Source organism: Idiotropiscis lumnitzeri, chromosome 7, assembly GCF_059441095.1.
Source record: "Idiotropiscis lumnitzeri isolate Australia: NSW breed Sydney's pygmy pipehorse chromosome 7, RoL_Ilum_1.0, whole genome shotgun sequence".
Classification (NCBI taxonomy): Eukaryota; Metazoa; Chordata; class Actinopteri; order Syngnathiformes; family Syngnathidae; genus Idiotropiscis; species Idiotropiscis lumnitzeri.
The window spans coordinates 18,157,552-18,173,333 of record NC_142397.1 but is presented as its reverse complement, the minus strand read 5'-3'; the positions used below and the strand labels follow the sequence as shown (position 1 = coordinate 18,173,333).

The following is a 15,782-nucleotide window of genomic DNA, read 5'->3' as shown; positions in this document are numbered from 1 at the left end:
TTGAGTTAAAGTCAAAAAGTCAATCAACAAACATCAGTGTCGCACTCTTCGGATCCGCAAGCAAACAAAAAGATCATCTTTCAACTACAAGTTGCCTTTTTTTTTTTTTTCAGTTGCCGTTGCGCATTTATCTGCAGCATTGCACAAACCGCTGCCCTCCCGCTTTAAACCCCGAGCCCTTTCCTTATGAGCTACTGCCGCCCCATATGCAGTTAATTTGATCGTACCATTAGAGGCTGCAGATTGTGTTTATTGTCTGTTATGATTATTCTGATGTTGTGGTGCACTCCAACTAATGACTCGGGCCTTGACATTCTGATGAGCCTCTTTAATTCCACCGAGGAGCTTGTGGTGCATGCTAAATGTGAAGATGGGACGTAGCATCCATCAGAAGGGAGGAGTTGGAAGCACACAGGCAACTTTAATTAAATATGTGAGAGAACAATGAAACCTCCATCTCTGGAATACCATTTGTTTTGCTTGTCTTTCTGGCCTTTTTCACTTCATTTGAATGCTTTAATTCCTCCACCTCCCCGTCATCCCCAAGTATTTATCTCAGTCTTTTGACTGGTCTGATCCGTTTTGTCGGTTGAGCAGTGAAGGCTCTCTTCACGTTGTGCTCCTCTGTCGCTTCAATGCAGCTTTTGTAATGTTATCCACAACACATTATTGGTTAAAAAAAAAAAAAAGAATAAATAAAATAAATGATATTGAACTTCTCCTTTAATTTAATTATCTGAAAAACGGGATTAATGGTAATCCGGTTTGAGTAAAAGAGAATGCGGTGCCATTTTGAGCTATTGCTCAATATTGCTACTTTTTTACATTATTAATCATAACTAAGCAGGTTTTTAGAATGATAAGGCAAAACAAGCAAAACATGTGGAAAAGCCCGTGCCATCATAAAATGTAATTGATTTTGGGATTATTTTTTTTGTCCTTCTGTTTGTCTTGTGCATGGTCATGACAGACATTTTAAATAATTGCTGGAAGGAACAATAACAAGAAAACACAATTTATGGACAACAATTTCAGCCTGGAATGGCCGTACGAGAAATCTCCCAAAAATCTAGATGGCCACCATGTCACTGCCGAAGACTGCTGCTCTGAGAGGCTGATCACTGATTTTACTAAAGTCTCAGTGACCCTCTTCAGATTGTAGCCGACGATTACGACGGAACGTTGACTTATAACTACTTCAAAGTTTATATTCTAAAATTGTCTTACCTAAACTAGATTTTAAGCAAAGGTACAATCCTACTGGATTAAAGCACTTTTAAACCCATGTTGTTGTTGTGCAAAGCAAAAGTTACTGTCACTCCTGCTCTTGTTGCTGCCGCTCCTTTTTCATCGTCTTCTCCTTCGTTGTTGTCTTCTTCTTCTCTCTTCGCTCTTCTTTTCAAACCTCGAAAAAGCTAATCAGCTAACGGGATGAATCCACTTGTGCTCTCATTGGTTGATCTCGCAACTGGGAACCAATCACGCACCTTGTATGAGTGCTCGTGGGAATGTACAGAATCAACTCATCTCTTTGAACGTGTCTTTCCGTAATATGGCTGTATTCTTTTATGAATATTTTGAAAAAAATCTTTATACACTAAAGCTGAAGTGATAGCTCTGTTGTTGTAATGCAGATTTCCAATCCAGGGAAACGGCATCTTTCAATATATAGTAAATATTGTGACAGCAACATTTCCTCTTTATAGACAATAAATGCTCTCCCCTTAATTGAACTGAACAGAAACCTCTTCTGTCACAACGCTCTTGAGTTGAGAGTGAGTATTGAGTTACAACCACAGCTGTAAATCATTACAATAGTCAACATATTTTTTACCAAACGATTTAATTTGAGTTGCAAGTAAACTTTTGAGATACTTTTACACATTTTACACAGGAGCCTATCCCAGCTGTTGTTGGGCAGTCGGCCAGGATGATAATAATATAATATGTGATATAGTATTATTTAGTAATTTATTCATTAAGGAGGAGGACTTTTTTTTCCTTAAACATCACTATTGATCTCTGAAAATATTGTGTTCAAATGATCATTTCTCTACTTTTTCGAACAAGCCCGCGGCCTACTCATGTAGTCCTTGGGACCTACCTGGTACCCGCAGACAGCATGTTGGTGACCCCTGGAGAGAGCCGTTGCTGTACAGCACAGGTGTCAAACCCCGGTCCTGGAGGGCCGCTTTCCTGCACGTTTTCAATCTCTCGCGACTGCAACACACCTGATTCAAATGAGCATGATACTGATCAGGCTTTGTTGCAGCCGGGAGGAATTGAAAGCATGCAGGAAAGCGGCCCTCCGGGATTGGAGTTTGACACGTATTTCTGTCAACTTCTGTTTGTTCTTTTGCTCAGCGCACTGTCTTGTTACCCCCATACAGGTGCAGCAGCATTGTCAGGAGCGGTCACCCATACAGTTTCCACTGCAGTGATTGTGTTTGAGCTGACTGGGCAGATCTCTCACATCTTGCCTGTGATGATAGCTGTGATCCTCGCCAATGCAGTGGCACAATCCCTGCAGCCCTCCCTCTACGACTCGATCATCCGGATCAAGAAGCTTCCCTATCTGCCAGAGCTGGGATGGGGACACCACGAGTAAGTGAAGTGGACATTGTTGGTGGAACCTTTGTCTGTTGTATTCATCTTCAAAACTGTTTTGCGGCAGGCACATCTACCATGTGTTTATAACGGGCTTCACTTTGCATGGCTCGAGATAGTGATCAGATGAAATATTTGGTTGATTTAGTATTCACGATCGGTCCAATGTGACCACCAAATTTCATCCAAGTCAGGTGGGATAAGCTCCACAGAGCTCAACCAGTGACCCTGCATTGAAAACCATTAGAAATTGAGTGGAACTGTCAGTCAGGCGCAATGTTGCTTAACAAACTGAATGAAATGTAGAGCTCTATCGTTCCTATCAAATTTGACCAGATTTGCATATTATAATATTTTAGTGTTTAGGATTGACTGGCTCGGGCGCCTGGGATAAGTTGTGGCTTGGGTGGGTGTAAGGATGTTACGTGATTTGTGGGATGCGCCCATATTAACTGACATTTAAGGTTGCAAACTGGCTGATACAGTCTCACAGTTTCTGTCAAGTGGAATTATGAATGAAATGTGCTTTACGAGAAGGCACAGTTTGTTTAGCAGTGCTTGGCTTAATAGCTCAGCGTTGCATTGCTTTTAATTGCCTTTACTCCCATTAATAATTTATAGCAACCAAACAATACTGAGTAGAACTGCCAGCTGCTGAGTGTTCTCTGAACTCAGTTAGATAGCACAGAATTCACTTTCTCTTAATTGTCTGGAACCTTTTATTGTTAATGATGTTGCCAAATGATTTGGCGACAATGATAGCTTGGATGCATCATTTACAGATTGAGAGTAATGAGGTTTTTTTTTTTTTATTCTTATTATTATTATTATTCAATCTTCCATCTGTTCATCGTTGTGTGTGGCCTCCCCCTGAGGTGCCCCCTTCTGGCCACCTGCTTGGATTTTTTTTTCCATCTGCACCTCAGTTGAACTCCGCAAGCAATCTCTTCATTCCTCTCAGCTTTCTTCAACTCTGTCTCTCCTTACTGTATATTGTGACCTCACGGGCTAGCTTTTTGTCCGCTGTCTTCACTACGTCGTTTATTTTTTTTAATCAAGGAACATAATGAATGTATGTAAAAGCACACACTCCGCACTTGCATGATCATAATGATTTCTTGTAAAACACAGTTTAGCCAAGGATTTTACAGTAAAACCTCCATGATTAAACACAATCTGTTCTGTGATACTACAGTGCCAAAGTATTTCACTCTAAAGGCACTCTTAACTTTGTATGTTTTACATAAAAATACACACCACTTAGGTTTTATGATGGCCAATTCACCATATTTATCGTGTTATACACATTTTGAAAACCACCTGTGGGCCTTGACGGCCTTAATTCTGGAAATTGCTCACTTAGAGAGCACAGAAAAGACTGAGTGTGCCTTTCTCATTACTCTTCAGGGAACAGAGTGTCCTTATTCATACCCGCCATCAATCAATCCATCCTTTTTCTATACTTATTCTCACTCGTGTCGTGGATGAAGTGAGGCCTATCCCAGCTGACTTTGACTAAGAGGCGGAGTATGCAGGGCAACATAACCATAACTGACCAATTAGTAAATCATTTCTCTTGGCTACTGTGTCTACATGAGCTTCCAATAGAATTTCTGCTGATTTTGCCGTTACTCTGCAGAAGCACTCGGTCGCCAATTGCAATATGGGCCTGATCTTGTTCTTAACTTGATTAATAAAAGTGGATTTTGTTCTTTTTTTTCCCCTTACACTTTTGATTTGTCACATTGATGCAGTGCCCTCGCCTCAACTAGTTTGTTGCTGCAAATATAGCAATTGTTGTTCATAGAGAAGTGAAGGTTTTGGGGACCGCAACTTTGCATGAAGTTATACAGAATATTGTTGAATAAGAGCAGACTATTCCAGCTCCATTGCAAAAAATGCATGCACAAAAACTAAACTACCTGTAAAATGTTCTATAGCCAAGCCACTTGAAAGTCTTAGATTGTTAAAATACAAATTCCAAATATTTATCTATAGTTTTGCATACATTTTATATGGTCTTACTTTTCTCATGTGCCAACCACCCACAGTTTTGCGTTTTTCTGTCTTTTTTTTTTTTTTTAATTACCCACCTAACTAACAAGAGACCTTTGAAAGCTAGAGTGACACCGTGCAGGATACAAAAATGCCACCCTGGGTATGTGCTAGTGCGATAGGAAAGAAATGGAAATACTGTAGGACGTGCGGCCTCCACCAAGCTGAATGTGTTTTTCACTCAAATTGGAAAATATCCACCTCACGCCCACGCACACAGGAACACTTGTGTAACGACAGGCTGTGTGATGCGCCCATCTGAGTGTATTTGCTCGCACATTCACACTGATGAGACGACTCCATTATTTTTTAAATTTTTGCTGTATGTTTTTGTTGCAGATATATTTTAACACAGCCATGTTACATGATCCCAATGCAGAGTTCTCCCTTTCTGTTTTCGAGGGATATTTTAGAAAAGCATGGGAACAGTTACATAACGACAATCTGCATGAAGGCGTTTGCATCTCTGTGGGCGTGTGTGTGTGTGTGTTATCTGTCACTTTTGTTTCTTTGGATTTGAATGTGCAATTTTAGGTTGGTGAATTGGCCACAGTTTTCGCTACTTATCACATGCGCTTTGGATCATTCCACATTCATTTTCGACACACACGCCACTTCTCTCTGCACTTGAAAATATGGATGACCATATCACCGTACGACCCGCAACACATTTTCCCACATGCATTTGTAAGATAAGGCTTCCGTCTTGCCACCCTTCCCCATTGCCCGGACGTATGAAAATTATTGTTGTCACAGAGTATACTAACAGAAATAGCATGTACAGTATTTGCCAGAATTTCTTGCAGTTCCTTCAATGTTGCTGTCAGCCTCTTGGCAGCCGACCTGACCAGTTTCCTTCCCTTCCTTTCATCAATTTTGATGTGATGGCCGGTTCTTGGTTGTGCTATATTTCTCCACTGTATAATAATCCCCTTGGCAATGCTTTTCTATCCTTGTCATGACTCATACATTTGAACAACGAGATTCCTCTGATGCAGTGGAAGCTCTCTGTGGGACATGGCTTGTGCTGTAGGATGTGATTGCAAAATGTCAGAAAATGCATGCTAGCACAATTGAACTTTATTTGGAGTTAATCGGAGGCACTTCACCTTTTAAGACGAACTCCCATTTAACATTAATTTGAATGTGAGTGCTCAAGTCTGTTCATAGACAAAACTGCAGTTATAATAGGGTGTGTATCGCTTTTCAATCACACTGTCAGTTGTTTTTTTTTTTTGTTTTTTTTTTTTATTCCCCGCTCTAAAAAGTATATTTTTTTGTGTGAGAATAATCATCAAACGATTTGGAATGCTTATTGTGTTTACGCAATATATTGCTTTTCAAAAGGACAAAGCGCTTCAAGTTCAGTTTATCAAGTTGACTACCAGCATATTTCAACCTTCTGATCTTTTATTCTAGAGCAATAGGGTTGTATAGTCAGTATGTTGACTTTGTATTAAAGAGGGGTCAACGTATCAAGTTGTAACTGCAAGGAGAGCAGAGTTGGCTGGAACCTGTTTGCTGGCACAACTCTCAAGCTTGGCAGCAGAGATGTCAAGCAACTGCTGCCTCGTTTGCAAGTTTTGGCAAGCTCGGACAGGAAGAGAACTGAGTGTTTATGAGTGGTGTTCAATTCTGCTGATGCAAGTGTCCGCATGGCCATGCCGTCATTGCCGCTAACATCCAGAATGACGTGTCAACACTCCAATGTGTGGATTGACCAGTTAGCTGACGGAAGCTGAAGCTGTCAGCTTCACTTATTAGAACGAATATTGATCAACACAGGATGTGTATACGTAAAAGCGTTCATGTTGTTGTTTCATTGAATTACTATGAAATGTCAAAATTCTCTATTAACTTGGCTCTTTTTATATCTTTTCTTGTCATTTTGTTTACTTTGCACGGAACCATTATCATTGCAAATTTTCTTGTCATTGTCTTCTTAGGAAGTACAATATTCGCGTGGAGGACATCATGGTGAGGGACGTGCGCTACATCACACTCAATTGCTGCTATCGAGACCTGCATAATGTCCTGCTGACGGGTCACCTCAAAACTCTGGCGCTGGTGGAGTCAGCTGGTGAGACACAAACAAACCTTCTCACTCCATAGCATAAGTCTAAACCTTGCACTCATTATTGAATGGGTGTTATTTGCGATTTCTAGTTTGATTGTTTTTTTTGTTGTTGTTGTTATTTTTTTAGCATGAGTGGAACTAGTTAAGTTTTAATGTCACCATTTCTTATACAGGTTCTCTCGCACTATTGGACACATGTACAGTGGACATCGGCAAAATAAATTTGTTCTCAGCCTTATTTTTAGCCAGTGACTGCCTTTTGAATGGGCCAATTTCAATTTAATTCCACTCATGGGAATAATAAAGTCTCTATCTAATCTAACCTATTTCAAGTGTGGGCAGACGTTGCTTGACATGTCGTGCACGAGAGAGGAGCAAATGTCTGCTCACTGCTAGAATTTATTTCAAGAGGTTTGCAGTCACTCAGTTACCTTTGACTTCCCATTACTGACAAATTGTTGTATTAATACAGTCCATCAAAATCCTGCATGACAATGTAATTCCTTATTTGTTCATTCTTTATTTATACTGTAGTTGTTGCAGTATTTGTTATTAATGTTAACGTGTTAAATAATGACTGATTAAAAAAATTGTGACTTAAAGCAAGCAAACTGCCACGCACATGAACAGAATGCACAGTGCCTTGCAAAAGTATTAGTCCCCCTTGACCTTTTAGACCTTTTGCCACATTTAAGGGCTGTTTTTTTTTGGGTGGAGGTGACGAATCAACATGAAGTGGAACAGAATTTCTACCATATTTTAAACTTTTTTTTAACGAATAAAAACTGAAAGGTAAACACAAAAGAAAATGTATATTTTTTTGTGAAGAATCAAGGACACAATTGTGAAGTGGAGTGTAATTTTACATTAATTTTAAACTTTGTATTTAATTATTGATTAAATTATTTATTTTTTACTTGTAAAAAAAAAAAAATGAAAATTATTTCATCTGCAATTACCACGGCAAGTCTTTTGGAGTACGTCTCTTTGGAGACTAAAATGTTTGCCCATTCTTCCTGACAAAACAACTCCAGCTCAGGTAGATTAGCTGCAGAGCATTTGTGAATAGCAGTTTTCAGATCTTTCCACAGATTCTCAATTGGATTCACGACTGGACTTTGACTTGGCCATTCCAACAATTGTATGTTTAGTTTTTAATCCTTCCGTTGTAGATTGTGCTTTATGTTTAGAGTCATTGTCATGTTGGAAGGCCCAACCCAGTCTCAGGTCTTTTGCAGTCCCCAACAGGTTTTCTTACAAAATGGCCCCTGTATTTGGCTTCATTCATGTGAAATCTTTTTCTATCTGAATCCTGCTTTAAACCTCTCCACAACTTCATCCAGGACCTACCTGTTGCTGTTTGCTCCCAACACTCTTTTAATAGAGCTATGACACCATCACTGAGCAGGTGCATTTATACTGAGACAGGATTACACACAGGTTGACTCTGTGTCATCATCATCAGGTATTTAGGTCAACATTGGATCATTCAGAAATCATCAGAAAACATCTTGAGTCATTTGGCTGCACTAATTTTTATTATATTAATTGTATTAAATGCATTTTTTAAAAAAGTATTAATAATACTAAAATACATTTTTCATTTCAATTGATTCCACTTGTGGATTGTGTCCCATTCGCTGTTGTTTGTCACAAAAATTCCAATTTTATTTCTTCATGTTTGAAGCCTGAAATGTGGCAAAAGGTTTAAGTTTCACTTTTGCAGGGCACTTTACATGTACATTTAAAATTATACTGTAAAATTATAAATTCACTACGTTAAACGGCAATGGGCGGCACGGTGGCCGACTGGTTAGCTACCTACCTGACCCTAGTGAGGAGACGCGGTACAGAAGATGGATGGATGGAATAAACGGCAATGTAAATACCTGCTGAGTTCCCTGCAGTGCTGCAACATGTTTGATATGATCTCCTCCACCCTGCTCATTTTTTCTTGCTCAAATGAGTCATCTTGTCTTATTTCATCCTCCTGAGCCTTCATCTCCTATCTCCCCTTCCCTTTTTTAGTTTTCTTCCCTTAAGCTCTACTGCTGTTTTCTTGTCTCTGATCATTCATTTCATCTACTGTCCTCAAATTTTACAATGAAGATTGTTTTTCTTCTTCCAATGCACCTACTGCAATTTCTGGATTTTTAATTTTTTATTATTTGTAATTATATTTCTTTTACAAACCTTCAGAAAATGTTGATGAAACTATTTTGTGTACAATGGTGAGAACTGGGGGGAAAAAATCATAAACTCATGGAAAATCCAAAATATGAAAAAATAATTTAAATAAATTTGCAAATCCACAAGTGCCGAACTTCGAATAATGCAGAGGTCGACTGTAGTTTTAAATTTCACTATTTTCCTTTAGATGGCAGACATGTCTTAGTTGCACTTTTTGTGCCATCCTTTATTGGCAATTTTTATTGCAAGAGATCACTTTGCACGAGGAAGAGAATTCAATATGTGGTTATTTTCAGCATTTAAACTGCCCATCCCTGCTCTCGACTCATTGCCATTCATTTTCTCACGAGCGCCCCAACTTCTTTCTTACTGTACTGTCTTCATGTTTTTTTCCCTTCTTTGTACTTCTCACTCAGCGTCCATGATTCTCTTGGGCTCCATTGAGCGTGCTCAGCTCCAGTCGCTGCTGTGCCTGCAGCTAGGACGACCTCGCCGCCTGGAGTTCATCAGAGAGCGGGCAACGGCAGAGAAGAAGCGCCTGTCTGTTGTCTCTAACTCTGACTGCGAAGATAACCACCACAGAGCAAGTCAGGAAGTCCGCTTCCAGGTCAGAGGTCACAGGGAAATTTGAAGTCCTTGGTTTCATTGTTCCCTTGATGCTTATAGTGCATTTACACGTATCCTTGGAGAGAAGTAAACCTGACTTTAAAATAAGAAGAAATGTTTACACATTACACACACTCCGAAAGGCTCTGGATTTTCTGGTGCTGTTTTGTTGACACATCATCACGTGTACATCTGGAACAGTGCCTGGATTGGCAGACTGGGGTGGTGAAAAGATAAAGATAAAGATGTCCTTTATTAGTCCCACAATGGGGAAATTTGAGGTGTTACAGCAGCAAAGATATCGATAACACAGAGTCGGCAGCGAAATCTCTCTTTGGTACAGCGAGGGTGTAACAGTCTATCACTGAAGGAGCTGTGGAGTGTTCTCAGAATGTCATTGAGTGGGAGGGCTGGGTTGTCCAGCATTGATGACAGTTTTGCCGTCATCCTCCTGCCCCCCACTGACTCCACATAGTCCAGGGAGCAGCCCAGGACAGAGCTGGCCCTCCTCACTAGTTTGTCCAGTCTCTTTTTGTCCCGGCCCGAGACCACTCCATAGAAGATGACAGATGAAACCACTGAGTCATAGAAGTTCCTGAGGAGTGTTCCCCGAACGCCAAAGGACCTCAGCCTCCTGAGTAGGAAGAGTCTGCTCTGACCCTTCCTATAGAGAGCAGGTTGTGGAATTGTATTTGTAGTCCGAGGTGTAGAGGGTGAACAGAAAGGGAGCCAGAACAGTTCCCTGCAAAGTGAGGTCAGTTCCAACTACAACACTCTTCAGCCTTCCTGATGAGGTCTATTCAGGCTTTCTGTGGGCAAGTGGGTTTTGGTGGGAAGTCAAGTCATAGATTCAGGAAGAGCAGTGTGGTTTTTGTCCTGGTCACGAAACAGCGGACCGGCGCCATATGCTCAACAGTTTCCTAGAGCAGTGGTCCCCAACCACTGGACCACGGGCCACTTTGGACGGGGCCGCACTAATGGAAAAAAAAAATTGCTGTACTGCTGGTTTAATTATTATTTGAGGCTGAAATTTATTAGAACGTCTTCCAAAGATACGACGTCAGACGTTAGTTTAATCATCTCCCTTTTAGTATTGCAACATGGCTACTGTGGGCTGCAGCCAACGCCAACAAAAGAGCAACAACTCTTTTTAGTCAAGAGTCACAAGGAACTTCCTCTCTCCCTTCTCTCACTCACGCACCCCTCCCGTCTCGCGAGTTGTGTGATGCATTCCGAAAACTGGGAAAAAGCAAGAAAACTGTTACCACTACAACACACCACCTAATTCGTTACAATATTTTATTTTGAAAAATGACCGGGTTCTCTCCAAATTTCAAGATGCTAATTGTCTCAGTTGCATTACGCTAGTATTAATCACACAGGCGAGCAAAATTACTAATAAACAGACCGCGTATCGCTCACTCTACAACAATATGCAGCTAGAGCCACCCATTGTGTTCACAATCATTTAAAGACTATATCATTGTAGGCACAGCTGAGGCGTAGATGGGTTCTGGTTTGGTCGCCTGGACAGGTGGATTGGTGCAGCAACTGCAATGATGCAGAATCTGCATTGGTTTGTCGTGACAGAGATCTGATCGAAAAGGCTTTCTTTACCGGTCAATCTACGTTTCCACCTTCACGTGCCTGTATGATCACAACCTGTGAGTTGTGGCAGAAAGAACAAGATCTCAGATACAAGCGGATGTAATTAGTTTCCTCCAGAGTGTTTCCAGGCTCCCCTTAGAGATGGACTGAGTAGCTCAAGAGGAGTCATTTGAGGTCGGTCTGACAACTGCTGAGGATGGCTCCTGGACGTATCCCCAGTGAAGTGTGGAAGTCACTTCCCACATTTAAGAGACTGTTTCTAAGCTAGACTGGGAATGCCTTGCGATCTCCATGAAAGTGCTCGATGAAGTGTCTGGGGAGAGGGAAGACTCGGCCTGCCTCTTCAAGGCTGCTGCGCCCACCACCCGACTGCAGATAAGCAGAAGAAGATGGTTTAAAGTACATGTCAAAATCATTTAATTTATTGTATGTTTGTCTGTGCGTTTTCAGATAAATACTGAAGAATCATCATTCAGCCCTACTCGTCCAGTTCCTCAAAAGCCGTTGAAACCTGCTTTGAAGAGACCCTCTGTGGTGGAGCGACCCACTGATCTCCCCATCGGTGTGTCACACTGTTCTACACACCTCCATTTCTCAATGCGCCGTATACTAGTTCATCTTGAAAAAGGAGGATTTGGGTACTATGGCAGTGTCAATAAATATTGAGCATTTTTTACTTTCATGAATCATTGATATACCACACTGGCCTCCTGGTACGCAGGTCAACTTAATTTCTAGGAATTTTTCGGATCATGTATTGCATTTGAAAACGTCAATAGCAGTGGAACCTCTGTCACATCAATTACATTTTTTTTTACATTATTGACTCACACAACCCAGTCTACAATAAAGGAGTGTACCATGAAAGGGAAATGCAAAAGCAAAACACATTTCTAGCTGAACAGGAGTCTTGAGATTTTCTGACGTGATGAGTTGCTTTGGAGCTGTATTTTTCCAAAGAATTATCAGTAAAATTCCAAATCTTGAGATTTTGTGAAATTGTGGCATTGCTCTTGCACATTAAAGAGGCCATTGAAGATTAAGGCTATGTAACAGTGTTGTGGATTTTGTCTCGTAGGCTCACAGGACCATTCAAGCAACTCTAGTCTGAAGAACTTGTTTTGCGCCAGTCCAGATGCAGAACTCATGGAGGTAAGAAAACCCTGTCCTTGAACGCACCCAACAACAGCACACAAACACCACACGCAGTGCCTCACGACATGCTGTTCACACATTCTTCGCACTCTCACATACAGGCTTCACACTCTACAGTACAGTACCTCCCACACAAGCAGATAAATCCGATGAACATTGCCATCTCAGCCAATGTCAGTACAGACACTAGTTTCCATTTTGTCGGCGTATTGTTTCCAAGTAGTGAATTGAAAGGTTTTTTTTTTTTCATTCAAACTACAACTATAGTTCTTACTTTACTTTCCTCAGCGTTGCAGGCCATTTGCAAGTTACATTAGGCCTTGGAGAAAAGTGTTTTTTGTTTTCCATTTCTTCAGTTGTTATGGGTGTTTTTAATTGTGTCTGCTTGTCCTTGGTTGGTGCAAGAAAAACAACAATGTCGAGAGCCCCGTGTCTCCTGACAGCAGGAGAGTGTCAAAACGAGTCCGGATATCTGTTGTGGTAAGAGTCATCATTTGGAGAAACCCAAATGCCAGGAATCCGCCGGGTAACGGGTTCATCAGCCAATCAGAAATGTATCACCCTGCCATTCCATTCCAAGGCTAATTGCTCCTGCCGATTGCCTGTGATCTGGGCAATGCTGACCCCGAGCCCATCTGTGCCATTGTGCCAACAACTTTTGAACAGTCTCTTCTTGTTAAGCCTGTAACCTGCCTGCTGACCTCCCATTGCCAGTAGTTGCTTGCCTCCAACATTGTCAAAACTTAGCTGCATTTTGCTTCATTTGTTTCATTAGTCCAAAGGTCAGGAGAGGTTGTGGAGAACATTTGACCTCTGCCCACAAAGATTTATTGCCACCTGACATTGGAGAGAAACCATTCTCACCAATTTGTATTTTATGAATTTTCAGTGAACACCAGAACACATACAGTAATTAATCAAGGAAACTTAAGCAAGCTTACAGCTTATTTTTGTTATTAATGAAACTTAAAACATGTCATACGTGTATATACAAATACAGGGATGCCTTTGTGAGCGTTGCAGAAAGTGACAGTTTTGCATTAACTCTGAAGTGCTGATTGAACAAATCCACATATCCGAGGAGCAAAAAGTCAAATTTAGCCTCCAAAACTGCATGTTACAATTAACAAATAAATGAAAATAGACTGAAAAATATTTTTTGACTATTGAAAAAATGACACTCCAAAAAAGTTAATAGTCTTCAACTGTTTGTGAATGCAAGGCGTTATCTATTTAAGTTAACTTTTATTTCATCAAGTGTGGATAAATGTGTACAAAAGACATCATAAGCATCACATTTGATGAATGTATTTAGAATAATGGCCTGCATAGTGGAAAGTTTGCAATGAAATACATAATCAGAGCAAGCCTTCAAAATCGATTCAATCCACACTATTGTGTTGAAACTCCAACATTTTATTCTTGCTTTTGAGCCAAGACCGCTCCCTTTTAAAAGCAAAAAAATGACCACGTGTACTTGTTATACAGTGCTGTGAAAGGTACACCTTTAAACAGTCTACTTGGTAACAGCAAGTGACAAGCCACTCTTCTTTGTTGATTATTTGTCAAGCAGTCAGCGTGATGCCAAGATCTAATTTGGCTAAGTTATCAAATACTGTATATTTTCATCAAACTATAATAATTATTGTATTTATTTTCACACAATTGCATCTCGTTTGATTACAAAATTTTACTTTGATTATATTTCTAACCATCTTGTTAGTTCTGTTTGAAGCACATTATTTTTAGAGCAAACACCACCACCAGACCTCTCGAGTTCATAACTGATTAATTTCATTGCATATTTTATTCTCTTAAACCTTATTTATATTTTACAATATTCACTAGTGGCTCCAGAAGCAATCCAAAATATCTACATCCGACTTTCATCTTGCTTTAAAAAAAAAACAAACAAGTGGTCAGGTGTTCTACAAGTTTGAGGCTGTTCAAACCTGGCACGCCGTTCTTTTCATCCTCCAACTGTGTCACCCGAGGTGTCCAATCAGTGACCACCTCCCAGAGTGGGCATCGCCTTTCTGGAGTGACCCAAAGTCAGATTGTGTTTTGGGAAGTTTGTGATGCTCTGAGGCTTAGGGAGAGCGAGTTTTCCTGTGCATGCAGTCATACATAATGTATCAGAATAAGGTGAATCATATCTTTCCGTGAGAAGGCATGTTCAAACAACAGCGTAGAGGAAACCACTACAGTGATAAAGAATAATGCATGGGAATTGCACGAAATGTTAATTCTTTGAGTGTGACGTAGCCTGCTACCAATTACTGGATTTGCATTATTGGACGGCAATCATCGATTTAATCATCTGATTGTAAATTGAAAAAAAAAAAAAAGCATCCTATAAACATCTGCTTTGACATGATGATACATGATATGTGATGAATTTAAAAAAATAATAATAAATTTTAAATATCACATGATCAGGTCTGCATCAACTGCAGAATCGATTGTTTCTCACCATGTGTAATGCCATTCCCTTCACCAGGAGCCACCCCCCACCCTCAGGGGCTTCTTTGCGGTGAGATGAATATTATTCCCATTTGTTCTAAACCTTTTGAATGTTAACATATTATGAGAAAGTACTTTTGAATCTGTACTTCCTACATCTGGGCGATAGATGTCAATTTGTCGGGCTGCACGGTGGACTAGTGGCTATGTTGGACTCACAATGTTGAGGTTCAAAATGTCAGTTCCAACCTTCCTGTGTGGAATTTGAATGAGTTTTCTCCAGGTACTCCAGCTTCATTCAACATTCCTAAAACATGCGTGTTAGAATAACTGAAGGAAAATGTTGACGGTCCATTGGTGTGAATGTTGGTTGTCGATGTGTGCCTTCTGACTGTCATCTATTTGGCCTTCCGGCCAAAGTCGGCTGATATTGTCCTTCCAGTGGAAGCAAACCAATTTGAATTGATGCTGGATGCCAGATGTTGTGACCTTTGCTGCCCCCTCCTAGCAGTTGGGTCATAAAATGAATATCTACTTTCATTCAAAGCACACATTCAAAACATCCTTGTATGAATTTATTAAAGTTATTTTGAATTTGTCAAAGAGTGATGGGTGGTGCTCTTGCAATTGTCATGTCATCATATTGCCTCTTCTAACAACCACTCTTAGCAAGTTTTGCATGTCCCTTCCCTACCAATCCGTGGTAATAACACGATACGTCTTTGTGGTTCTGTTTGCTATTTCAAAATAAGATTAATGCCTAATTGTTGAGCAACAGACTATTATCTGCCACTGATGCTTAACATGAACATGTACCTGCAGTCTAACCATGTATCAAGAGTGTACCATATAGGCAGGCTGTGTGCTCAATGCAGAGAGAACACATCATGAAGTCATTTTTGGATGTGTTAAGTGGGCATGCAAGCATATTAGTCATTGCAGCTTGACAGTGAAGTCCTACGTAACAAAGCTTTGTGGCGCCAGTGTGTGGGTGCCTTGAATTGGGCTGTGGCCTTTTCTC

General features: G+C 40.4%; 1 protein-coding gene across 7 annotated transcripts in view; it reads left to right on the top strand.

Annotated features, from left to right (window-relative positions):
• LOC148333838 (chloride channel protein 2-like) overlaps window positions 1–15,782 on the top strand; it is a 103,851-nt gene that overhangs the window by 71,741 nt on the left and 16,328 nt on the right. For 2 of the 7 annotated variants that reach the window (XM_088300294.1, XM_088300297.1), the window contains 7 exons: window positions 2,391–2,604; window positions 6,609–6,742; window positions 9,346–9,536; window positions 11,594–11,705; window positions 12,222–12,295; window positions 12,704–12,778; window positions 14,799–14,831. In XM_088300294.1, coding sequence (XP_088156420.1) covers window positions 2,391–2,604; window positions 6,609–6,742; window positions 9,346–9,536; window positions 11,594–11,705; window positions 12,222–12,295; window positions 12,704–12,778; window positions 14,799–14,831 — 833 coding nt within the window. The remainder of the gene's footprint in view (window positions 1–2,390; window positions 2,605–6,608; window positions 6,743–9,345; window positions 9,537–11,593; window positions 11,706–12,221; window positions 12,296–12,703; window positions 12,779–14,798; window positions 14,832–15,782) is intronic. The other 5 variants (XM_088300295.1, XM_088300301.1, XM_088300299.1 and 2 more) reach the window with 3 other exon arrangements.